Raw genomic sequence first — 23,500 nt, forward strand, 5'->3', positions numbered from 1 at the left:
AGTGTAAAAATGTTGCAGAACTGTAATATTAATATTATGATAATAATATTATGAAATATTATTACAATTTCAAATAACTGTTTTCTATTTTATTATATATTTAAAGCCTATTTATTCCTATGATGGTAAAGCTGAATATTTAACCAGATCATTCTTCAGAAATCACTCTAATAGACTGATTTGTAAAAAATTATCAATATTGAAAATAGTTGTGCTGCATAATATTTTTGTGGAAACAGTGATACATTTATTTTCAGGATTATTTGATGAATAGCAAGTTCAAAAGAACAGCATTTATTTGAAACAGAAATGTTTGTAATATCATAAATGTCACTGATCAATTTTCATTCATGTTTTGGAATGATAGTGTATTACATTTTTTTTTTTTTTACAGTAATTGATATTTTAACTTTTATTTACTTCTGTTTTATAAACATAATTTTATCATATGCTGTTGTTCCTTATTAATTCAAAATACATTAAAGACTGTTCATTTGTACTGGGAAAAAAATTAAAAAAGAACTAGATTTTAAATGTAGAAACTGTATGATTACCAATGCATTTACCTCCATTGATTAAACCTTGTTATAAAGAGTTACAGAAAATAAAGGAATTTAAGAGAGGGATAAATTGCCTTATTTCAACCGATACAAAGTTTGTCCATGACATCACCAGCTGTGGGTGGGGCCCAGAAATTTGCAGTACACCAGTGATTAAAAACATCATACAATATAATAAACAGCACACTGTTCACCAGTCTGCTATTACTTCATATAATTTACATCCATCCAGCAATAAAAAAGAGGCACTCAAAGAAAGCACATACCTCTCTATCAAGCTGGTGGGGTGCTATTACGGTGACAATGTCGCCTCTTTCCGGGTCGATGTAGAACATATTGGGTGAAGGTTTATCGGGCAGCTGTCTCACAATGATGTAGCGCAGTACAGCGTTGTCCGTGTTGGGATCGTCTGCGTCGTAAGCCGTCATGGTCATCACTGTAGTGCCTGCCAAAAACAGATGAAAAACAATGAGTTATAATGGAGACAAATGGGCAGGATGCTACTCGGTTTGGTGCCAACTATATCCTTAAGGTTTTATCTGTACACCGACACCACTTGTATTGCCATTTTTCATTAAACCGCACAGCCGAACGGAACTGTAATCGATCGAACTCGGTGAGCCGAGCAAGAGAAGGCAACGCACTTTGAATGAGGCTTCAGGGCAGAAAATACGAAAGAGCAAAAGTCTACTTCTAAGAAGCCCTGTTACGATTCACCCAGCACATCCGAGTTATATTGTACAACATCTAAAATAAGGATGCTGCTCTTGGCAGATGAACTGTAATCCTAGTCAATCCTTGAGATATCAGCTCGCCTCCTCGCTCAGACGTGGTCTCCGGAATGAACAGCAGCTCGACAGTATCCGGAGAGAGGGCGATAGCACAGTTCAAGTGATGCTGTTCATCTATTTCATTTTCCCTCCATCTCATCTGAATGTGCTCAGCCGCAAAAGTGGGCCGCAAATGGAGCCAGAGCCTCTCAAAGTCACAGTGACCAGACAGTGACACGAGGCTAAGTCATATCTATCTCCTGAAGTTAATGGCCTCTATCAGTGACGTTAACCTCTGATCAGCCTTTACAAGAGCTCTCGCACTGTATGGCATAAATCCAGCAGGCACCAAAAAGAGAAAGAAAAATAAAAAGAAACTGGGGGGACATGTGCAGACACCCTCAAATAGGAATATTAGCATCTTAGAGTAAATGAGTAAAAGGCAATTATAGCTAATTAAGGGAGAAGTGTATCTGCACAGGGAGAGAGACGGTATTAGGCAGCGGTTAAGCAGTACACCTCTAATGATTAATTACACATGCTGAAGCGCATAGCGGGGCTCTCTCGTGACATCGCTAGTCAGAGCGAGTGGTTCCACTTCACTGTTCGGGTACAGCAAGTTATACGACCTCCGTGTTCGCAGAAACACACACTGACACACATACGAGTGTGCGCACAGCATGACTGCACACACACACATGCAACCTTTTTCTTTCTCTCATGCACATACGGAAAGACAAGCACCCAGACAAGAGCACTCATACTGCACTTTATGAAGAGCAACCTAGCACTGAAATTAAGTTTGAAAACCCTGTTATTTATTGCATGGTTTTACTCTTGTCAATTGTTTTTACAAACTAAAAAAAATTAATCAAATGGCAAATAAACAGATAAAACACAAACATTCAAGACCCTATAGGCTATATATATGTATGTGTGTGTATATATATATATATATATATATATATATACACACATACATACATACAGGCTATATGGGTTTAGAAAGAAAGAAAGAAAGAAAGAAAGAAAGAAAGAAAGAAAGAAAGAAAGAAAGAAAGAAAGAAAGAAAGAAAGAAAGAAAGAAAGAAAGAAAGAAAGAAATGAACCGGTACAATAACTGAATGAGGTAAAAGCTCTAGAGAAGAAAAGAATGTGCAAAGATACAATTTTAAGAGTGGGCCATTGTATGTACATATAATTTATATCTGATTATTTATTCAAAATTACCAAAACTGGCTCCCAATATATCCCGACAGACAGACAGACAGACAGACAGACAGACAGACATATAGACCGACATATAGATAGATAGATAGATAGATAGATAGATAGATAGATAGATAGATAGATAGATAGATAGATAGATAGATAGATAGATAGATAGATAGATACCTGTATTTGTCCTTCAGAAACTTCTAAACACCAGAAAAGAATAATAATATACAATAAATATATAGATAGATAGATAGATAGATAGACAGACAGACAGACAGACAGACAGACAGACAGACAGACAGACAGATAGATAGATAGATAGATAGATAGATAGATAGATAGATACCTGTATTTGTCCTTCAGAAACTTCTAAACACCAGAAAAGAATAATAATATACAATAAAAAATGCATTTGCCTCAAAAAGATGAATAGCTTATTTTATGTCTTTCCATTAGAGCTAAGTTAAATCAATGACTGTAAATCCTGTCAAAATGAATCTCTCAGCCAAAATAAGACAACTTTAGTACTATTCCTTTTCTAAGACATTTAAGTAGAAATTGATTTCCTTGTCAGTGAAAACTTGTCCTGTCCAAACATTCTGTACACAGTATTTATAGAATGCATTCATAATCAAGAATTTTTTACAACTGAACAAACATTTGTGAAAGAATAGCACAATCAACCTAATCACCACAACACCCCTTGTTTCTGAATCAACATTCAATCTGGTTCCTGTAGTTCTATTAACCTGTTCTCCTCCTGCACCCTCATAAAGATCAAAAAGCTATGAGGTATTTAGCGCTCATCAATATGAACCATGACAAAAGCCATCAGATCCCATCAGCACACACATAAATCAACAAGCAGATCTAATTGGCTGATGGGAAGGGCCAGAAAGTGAATACAAATCACTGCTATGCAATTATGAGGCAATTATGTCAAAGCTGAGCCCAATTCAGGAGCTATTGTCTTCCTTTATGAAGTCCATACTCTCCACAGCGCCAAGCCGGAATCAATGTTAACTACATTGGAAGGTTTAATGGGAGGACCTGAATTGGCTAGACTTGAATCTGCGGGTCTCCATTACTGTATTATCAACTCTGTTCATCTAATTGGGGCTATGGGATCAGTCAGAGTGAGGACTTTTTCTTTCTGGCTCTTTATTTCTCCATTTTAATTCCACCATCTTGTCACACTGAACAAGAGGCTGAACACTGAAATGAATAATGTCTCATAAAATGCCTGACTTGAGCGGTTAATTTGATATCAGGCTTGGTGTCTAACTCTGCGTTAACTATGCATCAACATTCATTGGCATACTGAAATTAACCATAGTATGAACAGGCAAGTAGGATGTGCTACATAGACTTGCGCTATATAAACATAAAAATTATATATATATATATATATATATATATATATATATATATATATATATATATATATATATATATATATATATATATATATATAAAAACATAGATTTTTTTTAATACATATTTTGTAAAAATAAATAAATAAATAAATAAATAAATCTATGTATTTGACTATATTTATAAAAAAAAAAACATAGTAAACAGTATAACAGTATAAGTATAACTTATACTTATATATCCTTGTTATAACAACAGTGTGTGTGTGTGTGTGTGTATAATATATATATATATATATATATATATATATATATATATATATAAAAGAGATGAGTTTCAGAAGGCGATGCATAGAGGAGAAACAATAATGTACAGTATGTGGAAAATAATGTGAACCTTAAACCGCATAAACACATTGCATTACACCAAATACACAAAATAATGTTCTTTTTAGCAGCATCATATGACCCTTTTAAATATTTTTTTACAGTATATAATAATAATAATAATAATTCATAATTTAAACCTTTCTCATTCAGACTTTCTGTGGCTATACCTAGAGCGCTGTCTTTATCTGTTGCGCACACTGTTTTCGTCTTCTCACCCTGTTGCTCTCTAATATAGCAGAAGAATGTGTTGTTTGGAAGATCAAGGCATTTCAGTGGGCATCTCTGCCTTCTGACAACAGCTGAAGCCTGGTGGGTGCCAATCACAGGGCCCCACTCCAGAACCGAAGGCAGTGGTGTACCATCCAAAACTGTGGGCTTCTCCACAGGGTGCCTTCCACTTCGACATGGCCCCAGCTGCTTAAAATCAAGCGCTGGCTAAAAAGCTGGGCCCTTCAGCTTTTGTGGAGGAGAGGTTTTACATAATAATAACTCAAAATGTGTCACGCCATTAAAAGGGCATATTTATATCCTGAAAGTTCGGGCCATGATTCACAGAAATCAGACAATTTTTCGCTTTCTTCTTGTTCTCTCTCAAAGGATTCCACAAACACACTAAACAATGTCACCAGTGTTCTTTCAGTTATATATATATATATATATATATAAATATATATATATATATATATATATATATATATATATATATATATATATATATATATATATATATAATGTCTTATAGAAATAAACTTATACATTTTATAAGTACAGGTTACTTATAATCTTATAAATACAGATTACCCCACCCCCCCAAAAAAAACAAAAAACATATATTTTGTGAGATCCAGTTTTTTTTGTTTTTCTTTTTGTTTATTTATTTATTTATTTTGCATACATTTCTTTTGTGTAGTGTATGGGCAAAAAATAAAAAATAAATAAAATAAAAAACCCTTCTAAATAATTTAATTTTATGTTAACTATTCCATTAAAAATATTCTATTGGGAAGTATGTACAGTAGACAGTAACATTACATTATTTAAGGTAACATATAAATATAAATCTCAGTGATGTAACAATGCCATTCCATCATAGTATGCTACATCCCAGACAACCTAGCATAGAACAGCAAAACACATTCAGTGCTAATTTTGCCCAAACAATTGCATTTTTAACAATTTCATAATTCCTTTAGGTGCTAAAAGAATGCAAACAGCATGTGATGTGCAAATAAACAACACCATCAGCAGGCACAATTCATATTGAGTCCACCTCTCTGTTTTCAGTTATACAGCGATGTACAGAGAGAGTTAAAAGAACGTAAGAGCTACAGTGCGCTAACACAAGGCCGGTGTCACACGTGGCAGATCCTCTATTATAGACATCCAGGGAAATCAATATGACTTCAGAATCTCATTCACACTGGGGAAGCCAGCGCACTGTGTGATGGGCTTTATAATAGGAAAGAACGGGGGGAAAGATTGAGACAGGATGAAATAATGATGGAGCAGGTGTGTGTGAGCGAGTGATCGGACTAGATACCAGGATAAAATCGAGAGAGAGGAAGGGCGAGAGGTCCACAGGGGAAACAGACAAAGAAGCTACTGGACAAGGGATCACTGCGCTATCTTTGGACTTTGGCTAAGTTTAAAGTGAGCAAATAATGAGGCTAATCTTCTATCCGAAATCTACCAAATTACCTTTTTTTTTTTGTTCAGGAATGGATGGAGATTTATTCGAAGGACACGTTTGAAACTTTTGGTGTGAGACTTCAAAAAGCACAAAATTCTAAATAGTGTGGCTTTTTATAGACCATCTCTGCTACATAGCAACAGAAAAGCACAGAGCGCTATTACCCTTCATTTTGAGAGGTAATTCAATACGTCTAGTGGTTCTGGCGAAAGATAAATGGACTACAATGTGGAATGGTGCACAGACCCAGCTTGCCTATTCTACCTTGGTTATAGGCACTCAAGTGAAATTCAGTGGTCTGTCTAAAAGAAGTCCGCAGGCATAGTGTGGCTATTCAACGTTACTGTTGTTTCATTACACTGTGGCGAGTAAGCACCATTTTTATGAAAACCTGCTGGCCATTCTGCAATTTACTTATTCCCTCAAAATGTAGCCCCATAGCAAAAACAGACTGTATAAGGAAGAAACACTTGAAACTTTGCATCTACACATTCACACTCAAATTGTAAAATGCTGCACCTAAGCTAAAAGAAAACATGCACAAAAAAAATATATATAGATTTTTTGCAGGTTACACATTCCCTGCTCAACAAGTAGCTAGGTTAACACTTCATTCTCATGGTCAAGGAGACGGAATGAATGAAAGAAAAATATATTCCTTCAAAAGAGGAATTTCTGTCAGTATTTGCTCACCCTTATGTCATTTCAAATCTGAATTGCATTACTTCTGTTACGGAGCAAAATATTAGATATTTTTGAGAAAATGTAAGTCCTTTCCATTCAACAATGACTCATAGGGTGCTAAGCACATGACACAGGTGCACTTAGGGCTTGTCTTAATCCACTTTTGCTACTTTTGCTAATATACCAACCCATGGAAGTACTGAAATCTGTTTTGTACCTTTGTAATACACTGATAACCACCAAAAGCAGGTGGTGATGAGAAAGTCACACGATGAACCAAAGCCCATCACAAACAGCTTTTTAACACTAACATGTATAGATGGTGCAAGTATCATTCACGCAAACACTAAACACCATCATGGTAAGACACATGAAACTGAAATAATTCAATAAACATTAATTTAACAACATTAGATGTAACATGCAACCCTAATGTACACAAATGATAAAAAAAAAAAAAAAACTAAGAAGAAACATCCAAGAAAAATGTAACGCAGGGAATTCTGGGAATGTCAATTTATGGTTATTCATTGTAAATTATACATTCTTTTTCTCTTTGAAAAACGGTATTCTACCGTAAAATTAATGTAATGTTCAATACAGTTTTTACCGTATATAGTAGGGAAACTTACGGTTAACCAATTAATAGGTTTTTACTGTAGCATTTTAGAGTCTTCTACTGTAAAAATCCTGGTCATTTTTGCAGCGCATTTACATGGTGGAATTTGCAAGAGCAAAGACTGAACGCTTCTCCAGAGATGAAACAGATCTGCTTGTGAACAAGGTTAACATGCGCGAGCAGACCATCTACGGGACAAGCTGGAATCCACCAAAGCCCCCTGAGATGAAGCAGGTGTGAGCGTACACAATAATAATCATTTACATTGTAATACTTTCATTTTTAATATTTGGTATGTTTGTGTGCTATTGCGTGTTCCTGTGTGTGCAATAAGCAGAGTGTATGCACGTTGTGCACACGCCGATAGTTGCATATTACTAGCACACCCTTTAAATAAAAAATACTGCGCCTTTGACTTTAGACCAGGTTTTAGCTGGTCAATGGCACAATTGTTTTCAGTTGCCTCAAAATAGCAACGTGCCAACAATGCGCCGGCACGCACATGGGCAACAGATGGGCACAAGTGCATTTTCTATTTAAACAATGTGGCGCTGGATCTGAAAATGATAACTGCGTCAGGCTGAAACTAGCAAAAAACACTTAAAAACATCTTACGCACAATAATTATATGGCAAACAGAAGCTCAATCGTGTGATAGCTTGACTGACCATTTATGTTTGTTCTGTGCATCAAACACACAGTTTCAGCTTTAACTTTCATCAGGGAAATGTTTGGCTTCAAAAGATTTTTTGTTTCCCTAAAAATCTTTCTTTGTGTTCATCTTGAGAAAGAAAGTCATATACATATGGGATGGCGAGAGGCTCCCTTAAATGGCAAAATATTTTGTGTTCCACTGTGCTGCATTTTAATTGTTGTTATGCAATATATAGATGTTTTTGACTAGTGCTGCTGCATTTTGTTTTGTTTACCCTGTTTTAACCAAACCTTTGTGTGTCTGTCTAAAAAAACACTTCATGCAATTTATTTCACTTTGCATGGAGAAGATGATTCAATGTGATGAAACAAGAACTTCTTCTCCTGTGTTTATTTTTTTCTAGTTTACTTCTACTTTATTATTATTATTATTATTATTATTATTATTATTATTATTATTATTATTATTTATTATTTTTTACTTCTACTCAAGTAAGTTTCTGGCCAGATACCTGTACTTTTAATTGAGGACTTTTTTTTCACTAGATATGTTAACTTTCACTAATTGAGGACTTTTTATACCGCTGCCAAAAAAATAAAAATAAAAAAATTCCATAATGTATATTCAAATCTTCTGGAGCCATACGATAGCTTTTTGTGAGAAACAGTACTGTGACTGGATCATTCCTGATCTAATCAGTCCAAGTTAACAGGATCAACCAGTACTTTGAAATGATTTATATAAAAAGATAGACGCGTTACCAAAGGAAGTTTCTGAATTCAATTCACTGACTCAGTGTTCCATTTCTGGAGCTAATAGCTCCCTAGAGGGCAAGATTATCCATGAACGACAAAAGTTTCTTTATATAAAGCCAATGCATGGTTTCAGAAGACCTATAAAGCCATATGGACTACTTTTATGATACTTTTATTGCTCTTTTTGTTATTGTATTTAAAAGAAGTGTCTGAAGATTCTTTAAATCTTTTTAAAAGTGTTAAAAAACAGCATGCAGGTTTAGAATGACAGGATGGTGAAGAAATAATGAGAGAATTTTCAGTGAACTGTTCATATAAGTAGAGAACACTCAGCCATTTAATTATAATTTATTCATTCTAAAGCACCATTTGTCCGATCCCAAAGGGACACCAAAGAGTGTAAAACCTCCACTTTTTGAGAACATTATCGATGATTTACATAAAAGGTGAACGTCAGGGTGCCAGTAAAAGGCTAATAATGGACTACCAACACTTTCATTGTTTCGGTATTGTATGTAATGCATACAACAAGTGCTCATCAATGCATAATCATTTCCACAAATCACTTCTACCATTCTAATATGAGATCCGAACCATCCTTTGTGACTGATAAACGTATAACCTAAATAAAGATAACTAGTTTCTCAGGACTGAAACTAAAACTGTTCAGGAGGTAAAAACTGAGGCTTAAAATGAAAGAATCAATCTCATTTCAACAAGATTCAGTGTCACAATGCCCTGCTATGCAACCTTTTGTTATAAAATAACACCAGTGATTTTACATTGGACATCAAGCGGCGACCCAACACAGTACCAAAATTGACTTTCAAAACTAAGAAAAATGTCTTAAAATCAAATCCTTAACTTGCACTTCCAAACTTTTTTTGTTTCATTAAGCCTCAGAGCTCTGGTAGCTCACATAAAATCCCACAACACACATGGGCAAGTAAACACAGAAACGTAATCTGTGTGTCCGGTTTGATCCCAGGCCTGCAGTGGAAAGTGCTGCAGCATAAAGCCACACATCATTCTCTCATCCCGTCCTTGTCACCAGCTTCTCCATTACAGATATGAAAGAAGAGAGCAAGAGGTAGCACTTATTAACACGATCTGTGTCTGTGTGTGTGTGAGTGAGACGAGTGAGAATGAGAAGATGAGAAAGCAAATGACAGAGAAAAAGAAAAGAATGCAAGGGTGTCTGGAAAAGAAATAAAAGCAAGCAGAAATTGCCTTTACACTGCATGCAACCAACATCTGAAGTGGTGTTTGTTAAAAGTATGTCTTTTAATGAGACACAGATGTTGCATAACAATCGCCACAAACACACTGCAAAGTTTTGGGAGTGACAACCGCATGTGTTTGCTGAAGTAAATCCTCTAATTTCAGTTGGATGGTATGAAATGGTCTTTGACTATGTAAAGGTGGTCTGGTGTTCTGTGACAGAATGACAGTAACACACCTCTCTTCCCCTTCACAGCCTACAGCAGACTAATTAAATTCTACCTGCACCATTATTCCTATCACTTAAACATGCTGTTCACTCATTCTAACAGTTTCCAGTGCAGAGCCACATGTACCAATAAACACAAAGAGTTGATTAAACACTGAAGCAACTTCAAAAGCTAGACATAATTTCAAGTATTTCAACTAAAGTCAAAGAGTAGCTTTGATGATAAACAAGACAGACAAGATGATAAAGTGACAATATTTAATGTAATATAAGGTGGGTTATTTTTTGTTAACCCCAGTTCTGGGTTCAGCCTGTTGGGTAATTGTATTGTATAACATAACATAACATAACATAACATAACATAACATAACATAACATAACATAACATAACATAACATAACATAACAACATATAACATAACACAACACAACACAACACAACACAACACAACACAACATAACATACACTACTGTAAAAAATTTTTTGACTCATTTAAGATTTTTTTACGTTTTTGAAGGAAGTCTTTTATTCTCACCAAGGCTGCATTTCTATGGTCAAATCCAGTAAACCCAGAAATATTGTAAAATATTTTTACCATTTAAAATAACTATTTTGGAAAATCTTTCAGCAGCCATGTTACATTCCACAACTATTTTCAACATTGCTAATAATAAGAAAGGTTTCTTGAGCACCAAATCAGTATATTAGAATGATATCTGAAGGATCACGTGACACTGAAGACTGGAGTGATGCTGAAAATTCAGATTTCCCATTACATTTTAAAATATATTAAAAAAGAAAAAAACTTATTTTAAATTATAATAACATTTCATAAGAACTGAGCTGCAAACTGTGACAAAGCGTTTAACTAAATATTTTAATATAATTTTTGTTTTTCTAGTTCAGGAAAAGGACACCAGTCACAGGAACTGATTAAAGTGCAGAATGTCATCTCTTCCTATTAGTGACACATTGTGTATTAATTTCTATTAAGTTTACTACATAACATGTTCTGGTAATGCAAACAAGGCCGATATGGTGGACGAGTATGCATACACGCAATAGAAAAGGAGTGGAATGAATGTCATCAAATGAAATTTTGTTCAATTAGATAACAAATTTGTTTGTGTCTGTGCTTGTATATCTGAGGGGGAGTGCAAGAGTATGTTTACAGTAATGTTCAGATGAAAAAATCTAATTAACACCTCTGTGGGAGCTTTCTGCATTAGCTATCTGTTTCACAGTGTATCCGTAAAGCAGCAGGAATCCGTTTGGATCCTGGCAGCGTGCAGCATATGTACGGTTTAATGCGCACATCACTGTGACTAAAACATAATGTGTGTCTTACTATGGCTGCGCTCATCAAACCAGAACACAGAATGGCAGTCCTCAGAGGGGCAAAATTAGTGTTTAAGGAGACATTAAGCTCAGGTGAAATGACATTTTGCTCAGTCATCAAATTTTTGTTGCAATGCAAACAAACAACTCAGATTGTATCATTCAGGTTTAATGTTTGCTTGACTTAATAAACTTCCTGGTTATCTGGTTATCAGCATTCTTTGTAATATCTTCTTTGGTGTTTAGCAGAAGAAAGAAATACATTTAGGTTTGGAAGGACATGGAGATAAATAAATAATAGGTGGACTATGACTTTAGGCTGTTTTTTTTTTTTTTTGCTTGCTTCTTTCTACTGACCCACCGCTTCCACCAGGAGCTGTAATGGTGGACGGTCTCTGACACCTCATCAGTGGTGTGTGGTCACACACTCTCTTCTACAACCTGACAGCAGGAAGCAGCCTTATGACACCTTTCTGACAATCACTCAAACAATCAACCGAGAGGTAACACTTAACACTGACAGCAGCATGCATGCTAACACAAGAACATGTGGGGAACTCACTGAACACAGACGGAAGACTACAGAAAATAGACCACAGCATGCGAAGACACAGCTGAAATTATTCTTTCACACAATCCACTATGCCCCTGGCCTAAAAGCACCTGGGGATATTATTTTCCCTTTTTTTACAGAACAAAAATTGCTCTACGTTTCCCTTTGTGAACCTAAAAGTCAAAGTCTTTCCCCACAGCGTCCAAAGAAACTCAAAGGGAAAATAAATAATAATCTCTGTCAACATCAGGGCTGTCAAGACCCTAAAGATGGAGTCTTTGACAAAAAAAAAATAAAAAATCTTGCTTTCTGAATGAGAACACTTCATAGATTTATGAGACTATGGTCATTTACATGTCAGAGGCTTTTAGAACTTTGCTGCTTTAGGACAGAACCGCAGAGAATTACTGGGCCTGTCAACACTGAATTGCTTTCAAATCCAAGATCCTTGCACTAGAGGAATGTACAACAAGACAGAAGAAAGTTACTGAAATCCCAGATCTTTACCCGATGCGTCACCCTCCAAAACTGTTTACAGAATGCTTGACAGCTCAGGGTCAGAACCCGTCCACCTCTGTTACTTCCTTTCGGTTGAGACCCCAGCGATGAACTGTCTCCTCTGGGGCCCGTTCTATAAAATTTGCTGTCTATGTGGCTTAAAGAGCTCAGATGTAGTTCAGGTCCCAGGGCTCATGGAGCTGTCTAAATGAACCTCTGGTGGCCCAGTGAGGTTTAAGGTGATGTCTCAGCACACACAGGATTGTGCTGAGGATTGGCTGAAAACCTGCTTCACCTGGATCTAAAACTGATTCTGAAGAAAGGTAAATTTGCAGTGATGTAGCTTTCAACAACATGTGGACCTCCCTTAGCAAGTAAAGACAGAGCATTGCAAAATGAATCAGAATGTTCTGCAACAGTTAAAAAGGCAGGGATATTAACAATGTATAAACTTGATACTTTGCATTCTTCAAAAGTTAGTCAACTATATGCATATATATATATATATATATATATATATATATATAAATATATATATATATATATATATACACACAATTAATTTTATTTATCAGTGAAGGGTTAAACATTAAGCAGCACAACTTTTTTCAAAAAAAAAAAAAAAAAAAGTAAAAATGCAAAACATTTCTTGACCAGGATATTTGAATGATTTCTGAAGGATGTGACACTGAAGACTGCAGAAATGGATGCTGAAATTTCAGCTTTGCCATCACAGGAATACATTACATTTTACAATATACAAAAATAAAAATAATTGTTACAATATTTTGCTGTGACACTGTATTTTTGATCAGATAGAGTCTTGGTGAGTGTAAGATAATTATTTAATAAATATTTGTAAAAATCCTCAATCTTTTTGTAAAGTAGTGTGTGTGTTTGTGTGTGTGTGTGTGTGTGTGTGTGTGTGTGTGTGTGTGTGTGTGTGTGTGTGTGTATATATATATATATATATATATATATATATATATAATTATTATAATTTTTTTTTACATTTTTTCCTCATTGTAAATATTGGAAAATCGGCAGTTTTAAAAGCACATTCATGATGTTTTTAAAATAATTAAACATCCAAAGTGGAAACAATAGCTGTGACAGCAGTATGAAGAAAAGAAAAAAAAAAACCTCTTAATTAATTAAATCTGTTCATGATCTATTATACACTTAATGAAAAAAGTACTAAACTAAGTAGTCTTTTTGCTCTGCAACAAGTCTATTAATCTACTAAGGGATGTGGCAGAACTTTTCTTTAGTCTCAAAGACTAATTAATCATTCTGGTCTGTATCAGCAGACAGATTAAATCACAAACCGCTCCTTGTCCTCCGCTGCGGTTTAAAGTCTATATAGTGATTTCAATCAGTTAATAGAAAAAAAAAGCACTTTGAAATTCTAAAAGCCCTCTTTAATGTTTTAAATATCTTGTGCTTTTTTGTCGACAAGACGACTGATTATCACTCTAGCAGAGGAAAATAATAATAACAGACTTTAACTTTAATAAAATCTTTGCTTGCCAATGACCAAACTCTCCCTTCCCATCAACACTGACAACTTTGCACCACCTTTCCAATGATTTTCATAACATGCTGTAGTCTGCTGACGTTAAGCATTAAAATTCAGTGGAGAAAGAACACACTCTCCACATGGTGACAGTCAATGAATACGTAGGCACCAGCCAAGCCATGATTTGGGCATGGAAATTGGAGATCTAACAGAAAAAGCTGCTTTGAAGTTCTATGTTCGTTTGTTGAGGAAGATACTAGAATTTAAAATGGTTCCATCACCAAAGCCATTGTGATGAGCTACACCTTACCTAATAACACCCTGAGCACAGGTGTTTTACACAGGCTCCAGCAACACAAAACAGGCAGAAGCACAAGTGGACAAAAATGAATTTGCTGAAGCAACCATGCTATTTTACCTTGTTCTAATACAGCTTTGAGCTCTTTTGGTGAACTGTGTTTCACAAGACTCTTATCCGAGTGCTCCAAATTGCAATTGAAATGCTGTATCGGGTGAGCTACTGAGCAAGTTTACTACATCAGAAAAGCCCATTATGCGATGGATATTTTATGCAAACATAATATTAGTTTACAAATCATGCACTGTGGTCAAAATGTTTTGAGGTCATAACACAGTATTGTGTAAAGAACCATGGAAAATTAAATCTTTATGAATTGATTATCTGCCCCCATAATTACTTTGAAAATAAATTAAAATTGGTGTTTTGCTGCCTCTAGTTTTCATTTCAACTGGAAACTGCACTGTACAGGTGCAACTGTAGGTATGTTTTTGCAAAAATTTAAGTAGAGGCATTTTTTTGCAATGAGCCTGGGTTAAAATATATATACACACACATCCACACAATACTACCAGTTAAAAACAAGATGGGAAGCTGTGCAGTCATGTGACCAGACCAGTTCGAATGGCACCACAGACTGGAAGACATGTGTCATATGTGCATGTGTGAGTGTTCAGCATCTCCACTCGGCTCAACCTATACGAAGAGACAGTGTCTGATGGTGCAAAACTGACGGGCCTTTCAACGCAACATCTGCTAGCGAGCTAAACATCATTAAGGCAACTCGCATGGATCTGACATCCCTGCAGTATTTTCTGCTATGATGGGCGGCAGCCAGCCAGAAGGACAGTTGAAAACAATAAAAAGAGCTCTGAATCTGACATTTCAAGTCCCAAACATTTGCATTTAGGAAAATGCCACTCAAATCTAAAGCAAGAGATACAAACAGGTTTAGCAGAATGGATTTCTTGGGGGCAAACTTATGCAACATTTTGACATTTAAAATGTCTTTTTATTTAACTGAACATGAGCTGTATGCAATGCATTTTCATCAATAAGAAAAACACAATGCTTTTCTTCCCAGGTCTGAATCAATTCAAAAGAAGTGGGTCCTTTCAACAGACACGGCTATTAATTATCAGGGACGGTCCATCTATTTCACAAGACTGCAAATGAAACAGAAAACCTATTAGCTTGTGTTTGTTAAAAACATACTGAAATCAATCAATAGACCAAAGATATGAGGAAAGAGATGAAAACAGAAAATGAGGAAACCAGGTATGGAAAGAGGGAAACAGATGAATTTCAAGAAAAATAAATAAATAAAAATACTCTTGAGAAAGAAAAGGGAGAAAAGGAAAGGGATTGATGATGAGTTTAAGGCAGGTGGTGCTAAATGAGATATGCAAAAAAAAAAAAAAAAAAAAAAAAAAAGGAAGAAGGAAGAAGGAAAAGGAATTTGATTACGGGCGTAAAACATGCAAAAGCAGAAGAAACTGTGTTGTGTTTATCTCAGTCGCATCCTCTAAGCGTACACCAGGCGATGAGAGCCTCGGGTCAGTAATTGAGAAACCAATATGGTTCCTCAGAGATCCGAAGCCTAGCGTTCAGTAACATTCTCATATCTCACAACGAGTGCGGTCCAACTTACATTTAAGATTGCATTCTACCTGCAAGCTAGAAATTATGGGAGACATTTCTTTTATGAGAAAAAAAGGGGGGAAACTCATTAACATGAAGCCGTGGGATGAAGTGAAATGCATGTTTAATTTTGGAGAGTGAACAGGAAACTTGGTGAACAACATCCCAAAACTCTGCCGTCAGTCAACACATTCTCTTAATCAAACACTTTGGGGTAAACTGAGGTCATACACATTGTTTACTTTCATTTAAATCTATTTTATTGCAAATAAATGCAGACAAAAGCTCAAATTACCTTTGAATACAATACAACTCAAAACGTATCTTCATTATGGCCAAAGTTTCAGTGATATTTCAGTGATAAACAATGTACAGATAAAAAATTAATCTTCATTATGCCAAAGCTTCAGTGATAATTTAGTGATATACTATGTTTAAGGTACTTTGTACAGACTGATCTCACAACCAATGTGTTCGTATTTTACGAGATTGCTAATTCTTACGACCTCATTCGTACAATTCTGTATGATTTCTGTGAGGGGTCGGTTTAGGGGTGGTCATTCGTACGAATCTCTACGAATTTGCCACCTCATAAAATTAGTCCAATTTTTCACAAATCATACAAATTCTTACGAGTGAGGTCATGCAAATTCATACGAATTAGCCACCTTGTCCAATATGTATAAATTGCCATGAGATCGGGTTGGTGGAGCTCAAAAGTAGTTTAGCACAATGTTAATGTTTTCTTTTTTTCTCAAATCTAATTTGCACTTTCAAATGTGACAGGTTGCATTTTGTTTTTGAACAAGTGAGAATCAATATATGGAGTCTGAACACGAAGTTATGGAAATTAAAAATTAATAAAAATTAATAATAATATAATTTAAATAAAAAGTAAACATCACAATTCTGTGTTTATATATATATATATATATATATATATATATATATATATATTAGTATATATAATTTAATAGTGCCTTAATTGTACATTTTGAGCTTAACAGGCCACTGTATGTTTTCATTGCATTTAAAAAAGCGTTCTGAACATCTCCTGCTGTGTTTCACTAAAGAAATAAGACACACGGGTGAGCAAATGATTGCAAAATGTTCTTTTTTTCAGGTGAACTACTCCTTTAAACTGCTGGTTATGTATGATTAGAGTGTTTTCCGAGGAGACCTGGGGAGTCTAAGACGAAGTAGTCTTGCAGTGATTGCCTCTGAAGCTTAGCTTAAATCTTATTGCTTTCACTGTCATAAGGTCTCAGCTTTGTCCCTCAAACACGATGCAGTTTCCTCTGATAGCAATGCAAATGCTGAATATAAATTAAATGTTATTTTCTAGTCGAGTTCCTATGAAGAACAAGAAACTGTTGTATTTCCACTTGCACTACACACAAGGACAGACAGTTTGTACATACATTAAAGATGTGCATTTGATGAATACAAAATGGACTCGGGCGTCAACATAAATGAGGCACAAGGCTGAAATAAACAGCTATCTCTCCACATTTCTCCCCATCCCTGTTAAGCAATTGGCTTTATTGTGACTCTCAAAGGAGAAATGACTATGTTTTACATGAAAGTCATCTTCCACTCTCTTTTACAGCCTACGGCAAGTCATGAAGTCCACACAACTCCAGCTGAGAGACAAAAAGCAGGCTGTACGACTTTATCAGAAACTGAGTGATGGAAACCTAGTGTGCTTCTCTAATGAATGTCTTTACAATGCTTCCAACTCACTCTGTAACTCCATATCACACATACGCACAAACAGGCACCATCCTTGCTTCTACATGCAATTTTAAAAGTGTTTTGTAGAGTTAAGGAAAAGAAAAACCATTTTAAAAAGCATAACAATGTTTTTTACTCTTTGGCTCTATAGAAAACTGTTTGTAATGATGCTTTACATCAGTGATTCCAAACCTCAGGATGATTCTTAATAATATACCTTAGTTGTTTATCTTGCACAAACAGTTCTGGGGCAATCATAGTTAAACTTAATTTATTTGATTTATTTCCAAAATGAAATCAAGATGGGGTCTTTAACAAAAGTAAAGTCATTTATGCTGGATCTTAAATATCGTAGAAGCTTAACCAATATGTAATTACATCTATTATATATATACACTGTCTTTTCCACAAATTTTAATGAGAAGTTATGACTTGCAGGTAACAGGTTTGCAATCGAAATCCTACTCATAAGTACACCCTGGGGTATATATGAACATTGCTTTGTAATCCCTTAACTAATACATTAATCTCAACCTACACTCTTTAAAAAAAAAGTTACTTCAATGGTTCTTCACGGCGATGCCATAGAAGAACCATTTTTGGTTCCACAAAGAACCATTCAGTTCTTTCAAAGGTTCTTTAAAGAGCCATCTCTTTCTTACCTTTTTTATAATCTGAAGAATATTTTGTGAAACAGGAAGGTTCTTCAGATGTTAAAGGTTCTTTATGGAACCAGTTAGACAAAAAAAAAAAAAAAAAACCTTTATTAACATCTTTCTCAGGTTATCCAATCACAGGTGTTTTATTACACACTGATGAAGCAAGTGACCTAAATGAATATCTTTTCATAAATGAATTCCAATTGTGACATGATTAAAGATGGAGGTCAATACCAGGCATAAAATTTCTATGAAGTACTAAAGTTCTAAAAAGATCTACTGAAGATTTATTGCTTGCTGTTTATATGTAATGCTGACTATTTATAAAATATATATATATATATATATATATATATATATACCTCTTTGACAAACAATGCACCCAGGGTTAATTTATGATAATTGGGTCATTTTTTCCAATCATCTCAAAGGCAAAAATGGCCCCAATTTAACTTAATTCAACTTACATTACGAGTAGTATGTCACTGAGTCTAGCCTCATCATACATGAATGGGCATTGATGTTTCTTCTGTGGTGAGAGGAGATTGTGTCCTTTAAAGACCTTTTCTTTTCCTCACAAAAATGATGTAAGGATCAGTGAAACAGAACAGCATCAGATTTGAGTGGTCATTATTAATTGAAGAGCTCTTGAACCCCCTTGATAGACGTCCTGTCATCCAAAGCCCCCAAGTCGTCTTCCCACACATTACAGCTCTTAAAAGTCTGCACCACAAACTTGGATATCTATACAAACAAGGAACACAGCAAAATAAGAGCTTGTCAGGTCTTTCTGACGACAGATGCCATGGAAACAAGGTCTAATGTGAAAATGCCATAATAATCTATAATACGAACAACTGAACACTCTCTGATCTTGAACATTGCTGATTTGATGAAAAATAAATGTTCTTTTAGAGTGTTAAAATTGTGTGCTATCCAAATTTGAAAGAAAGTATCTTCATGGCTTCCTTAGGAATTCAATAACATCCAAAACGGAAGAAAACTATTTTCACTCACCATAAATGGCAGGATAACAGAAGAAAACGTTCATTCAAACTGTCTTCAATTTTTCAAAACACTTTCAGAAAAGAACAAACCAGTCATCATTTTATTTAAAAAAAAGGACTAGTAAACTTTAGCTGCCTCTTTGCTTTTCTTGCATGCAACATGCAACAATTTCTCCCCTACTGATGCAATCAGAAGAAAGACCAAAATGCACAGAAAAGTGGGGCAGGGCTTTGTATTCTTGCTAACACCGCATTTGGAGGATTGGTAAAAAAAAAAAAAAAAAAAAAAAAAAAATGTTGTGTCTGCGCATCTCACAAGTCTGAATGGCAGGATCAGAGCTTTAAGCACAAGGAACCCTGCGGATTGAACAGCTTGTGATCCATATTTCACCTTGAGAGTTAAAGCTGTGATCTCTCTAGTTTTCGAAAAGTAGCGCTTGAAAGACGCACATAGATCTGGCTATTTGAAGCAGAAATAGATTTGTCTACAGTCAAAGCCAAAAAATAATGTATTTTCACTGGCTGACAGGCATCTCAGACTCATAAGACATGGTTATACTGATAAACTGGAACCATTACAGTATAGTTCACCAAAACAAATAAAATTCTGTCATACCATCATGTTGTTCCAAACCTGTACTGTATATTCTTCTGAAGACCATAGAAGTAGTTATTCTGAAAACTGCAAGTTGCTCTTTTTCATACAAAGAAAAGACTACAATGTTTGTAAAATATAGTGGAATTTTCATTTTTGTGTGAAGTATATGCTTTAACGTCAGTATAAATCCAAACATCACAAATAATATGATGGAATAGAACAATCACAAAGTTTGCAGTGGAATGCCTTGGTCTTGATCTCTAAAATATTCTTTGCTCACAAGTTCACAGAAGTCAAGGCTGAGTCAGCACTCATCTGAAATCCTCTCAAGTTGCTGACACTTGACTATGTATTATTCTATCCCTTTTATCAAATCCTGAGAAAAAAAATGGTTCAGGTTGAGAGTTCAAAAGTCTGGGAGCTTACAAAGCCCTTAAGCAGAGCTCTGGAGGACACATCACAGCAGTTACCTGCTTTATAGACTATATTCAAAAAGAGTTTAGCTAGCAACTCCAAACGAATTTGCAAAAATATAGTATTCTTGCTATTATTGCCTTTTTTCTTAAACATACTATATGGAAGTCAATATGCAGTGGGTCATACATTATTATTTAGTTTTCCTCAAGATCTTGACTTAGGAGGCTTCCAAACTTTTAAAAACAGTAATTTGCTAATCCATTTGGTGCAGCTAATGGCACAGAAATTACACAACGCACCTTTAAAGTCAACATGAATTGGAAATTGCAATCGTCAGGAATTGTTGTTTGATAATTTTTGCAATCTCAAGTCATTGAAGTGTTCTTTGTGTGAACGCGCCTTGAGTAAAGTCTTGTCAATCCTAGCACACAGTCCACAGTGTTACGCAAACCCTTAAAACTCATCAGAATCATCACTGGACCTTGCAAAGATATCAGCACTTTAACAGGCAAACTTCTGTCCTCAGATAACCAGTTACTTAAGAGAGAATTACAAGCTCACCCAGTCATTTTCTCTTGTCAGTCGAGCTGATACAGTAGCTGTTCCTCCTCCCACTCCTTTTTTCACTCGCTCTGTGGCACGAGCTAAGCCATCCAGATCTCTTGAGTGCTGTCTGGAAATCACTTTTGATGTTCAAAACTATGATGCATGAAACTATAAAAGGACTACGAAGTAATTAAGAAGCTTTTTCACTTGTGGAGCTAAAATGCCATGCTTGTGTGTACCTCAGGGGACCGAGTAAACCTGAATGCATCTTGACAAATGAAAGGGTGGAAAGCAATTCAAAGTCATTTGATGAAAAACTTCAGGGAAATATTACCACGCCAGCCTTCCACTTTTTATTTTGCCTGCTTTATTAGTTTCGTAGCGCTTTTTGAAAATCTATTCCGATGTCTGTCAAATCTGCTGGGAGGTCGGGATGGAAATAAGACAATGAAGCACATTTAATTTAGTACACATTTAGACTCGGCTTTCTTATGATATCTAAATCTAAGGGATTGAGGCTGCCCAGGTGGGACCGTGAGGCCTATCGATTACGTCGTATGGTGGTCTGTATGTGCAGTTAGTCCATGCCGTTCTCTCCTTTCATACAGCACCTCTACACCTGCCACCTCATAAATGTCAAACCCACTCCGTTCGCCTCGAAGACATTCTGCTATTGATTTCTTTCCTTCATTTCTCTACTCAAAAGAGGCTGCCATGACCTTATTCCTTTCTCTATTAATGCAACGCACGTATGCCTCCGTAAAACCTCTTTTACTGAGCTGGAATGTTGTGAGATTTTACCAGACGGCTTATGGACTTCCTCGCTCAGCTTTAAACCTGGGTTTACAAGACATACCTCCTCTATTAATGTATTTCATGCAACGTTATTATACTTGAACACGGATGGGATCAAGTCCTGCAATGACTACAACTCAGATTTTTACTGGCAGAGAAAAACAGATGCGATTTTCAAATACAGGAATTAAATGAAAGAGAAAAATGAATCTATCTATCTATCTATCTATCTATCTATCTATCTATCTATCTATCTATCTATCTATCTATCTATCTATCTATCTATCTGTCTGTCTGTCTGTCTGTCTGTCTGTCAAACACAAAGTAGATATTTGTTATCGTTTTGTCTATATAATGAAAGTCAACGTCCAAAACAACACTGAACATCATTGATGTTCATTCAGTGAACAAATAAAACACTGATACACTTTTAAATGTACACTACCATTTGAAGGTTTGTAGACAGTGATGATTGATTGAATCATTGATTGACTGATTGAGTGATTGATTTGTTTGTTTCAAAGAAAGAAAGAAATACTTCTGTTCAGTAAGGATGCTACAGTAAAGACATTAATGTAATGTCATAAACATTTAGATTTCAAATACATGCTGCAGTTCTGAACTTTCCATTCATCAAATAATCCCTGAGCTTTACTGTCACAGGAAATTATTACATTAATAATTAATATTAAATTTTACTATTAAACTTAATAAAATATTTTTTTTCATGTTGGAAATTGGAAATAAACATGTCACTTTTACTCTATTTAGAGTTCACAGAAAAAGCTGAAAAACTGTCCATTTTGTGTGAACAAAAAGTTTATCTGAGGATGTCTCAAAGACTTCTGAGAGCTTTCATTGAATACTATTATAGAGCAAAAAAATATTAAAATAAATACTGCCTCTCCACCTGTCATATTTTTCTCTCTCCCTGTTTTATAATTAAAAGAATAAATGAAAACAACTTGTTTTCTCCACACTTTTGTGCTTCTGATCTTTCATAATATGTATTAATTAACTGAATCTTTCTGTCTGATTTTTGGGACACAGTTTGTGAACATTTTCCATACATGTCCTCAAATTATTTGTATAAAAAGTTTTGCAGTGACTTTTTAAATGATTTAATTCACCATTATTTATTTATTTCCAGTAAAAAAAAAAAAAAAAAAAAACCTTCCTCAATAAATAGTTTTTTTTTTTTTTTTTTAAGCCGGATACAGTACATAACTTCCCCCAAACTTTTGCAACTACTGGGACAGATGACTAATTGACTAATCACAAGCCATTGAAAATTATTTTCTGACACAATTTAACATAATTTTTAACAGCAAAGAGGCAAATGATTGGGGTGGTGGTAGTATCAGAAAACTGCTCACCACTATCCCACAAGCCCAGGTGGTGCCACGCTCGCCAAACCCGCCAGGATCTGAGATCAATATTCAATCAAAGCGTTCAGGCCCTAAAGCAAATGTGCACTCAGGCAGCAATCCTCTTGGCTATGCACAAAAGTGGGACACAAAAAATAATAATAAAAAAAGTGAGACATGAACGAGTCAGGGTGAGAACAGAAAAAGCACTTGTTTGGGATATTAATGTCCACATTTTTGTCCAGACAAGCCTGTCTGGTATATTTTAAAATAGGCAAGGCTAGGAAACAGCTGGTATCTAACAAGCTCCAGTCTTTCCTTTAGAGCTTATCTTCTCACAGCCCGTCAAACTGAATCGCGAGTGGT

At 35.3% G+C, this 23,500-nt stretch overlaps 1 protein-coding gene across 9 annotated transcripts in view; it reads right to left on the bottom strand.

Moving 5' to 3' along the window:
• Window positions 1–23,500, bottom strand: part of LOC109108993 (cadherin-13-like) — a 355,177-nt gene that overhangs the window by 97,323 nt on the left and 234,354 nt on the right. For 8 of the 9 annotated variants that reach the window (XM_042744284.1, XM_042744288.1, XM_042744283.1 and 5 more), the window contains one exon: window positions 827–1,005. In XM_042744284.1, the coding sequence (XP_042600218.1) occupies window positions 827–1,005 (179 nt within the window). Of the gene's footprint in view, window positions 1–826; window positions 1,006–19,421; window positions 19,568–23,500 lie in introns of those variants that run through there. The other variant, XM_042744291.1, reaches the window with a different exon arrangement.

The sequence above is a fragment of the Cyprinus carpio genome, chromosome B18 (genome assembly GCF_018340385.1).
Source record: "Cyprinus carpio isolate SPL01 chromosome B18, ASM1834038v1, whole genome shotgun sequence".
Taxonomy (NCBI): Eukaryota; Metazoa; Chordata; class Actinopteri; order Cypriniformes; family Cyprinidae; genus Cyprinus; species Cyprinus carpio.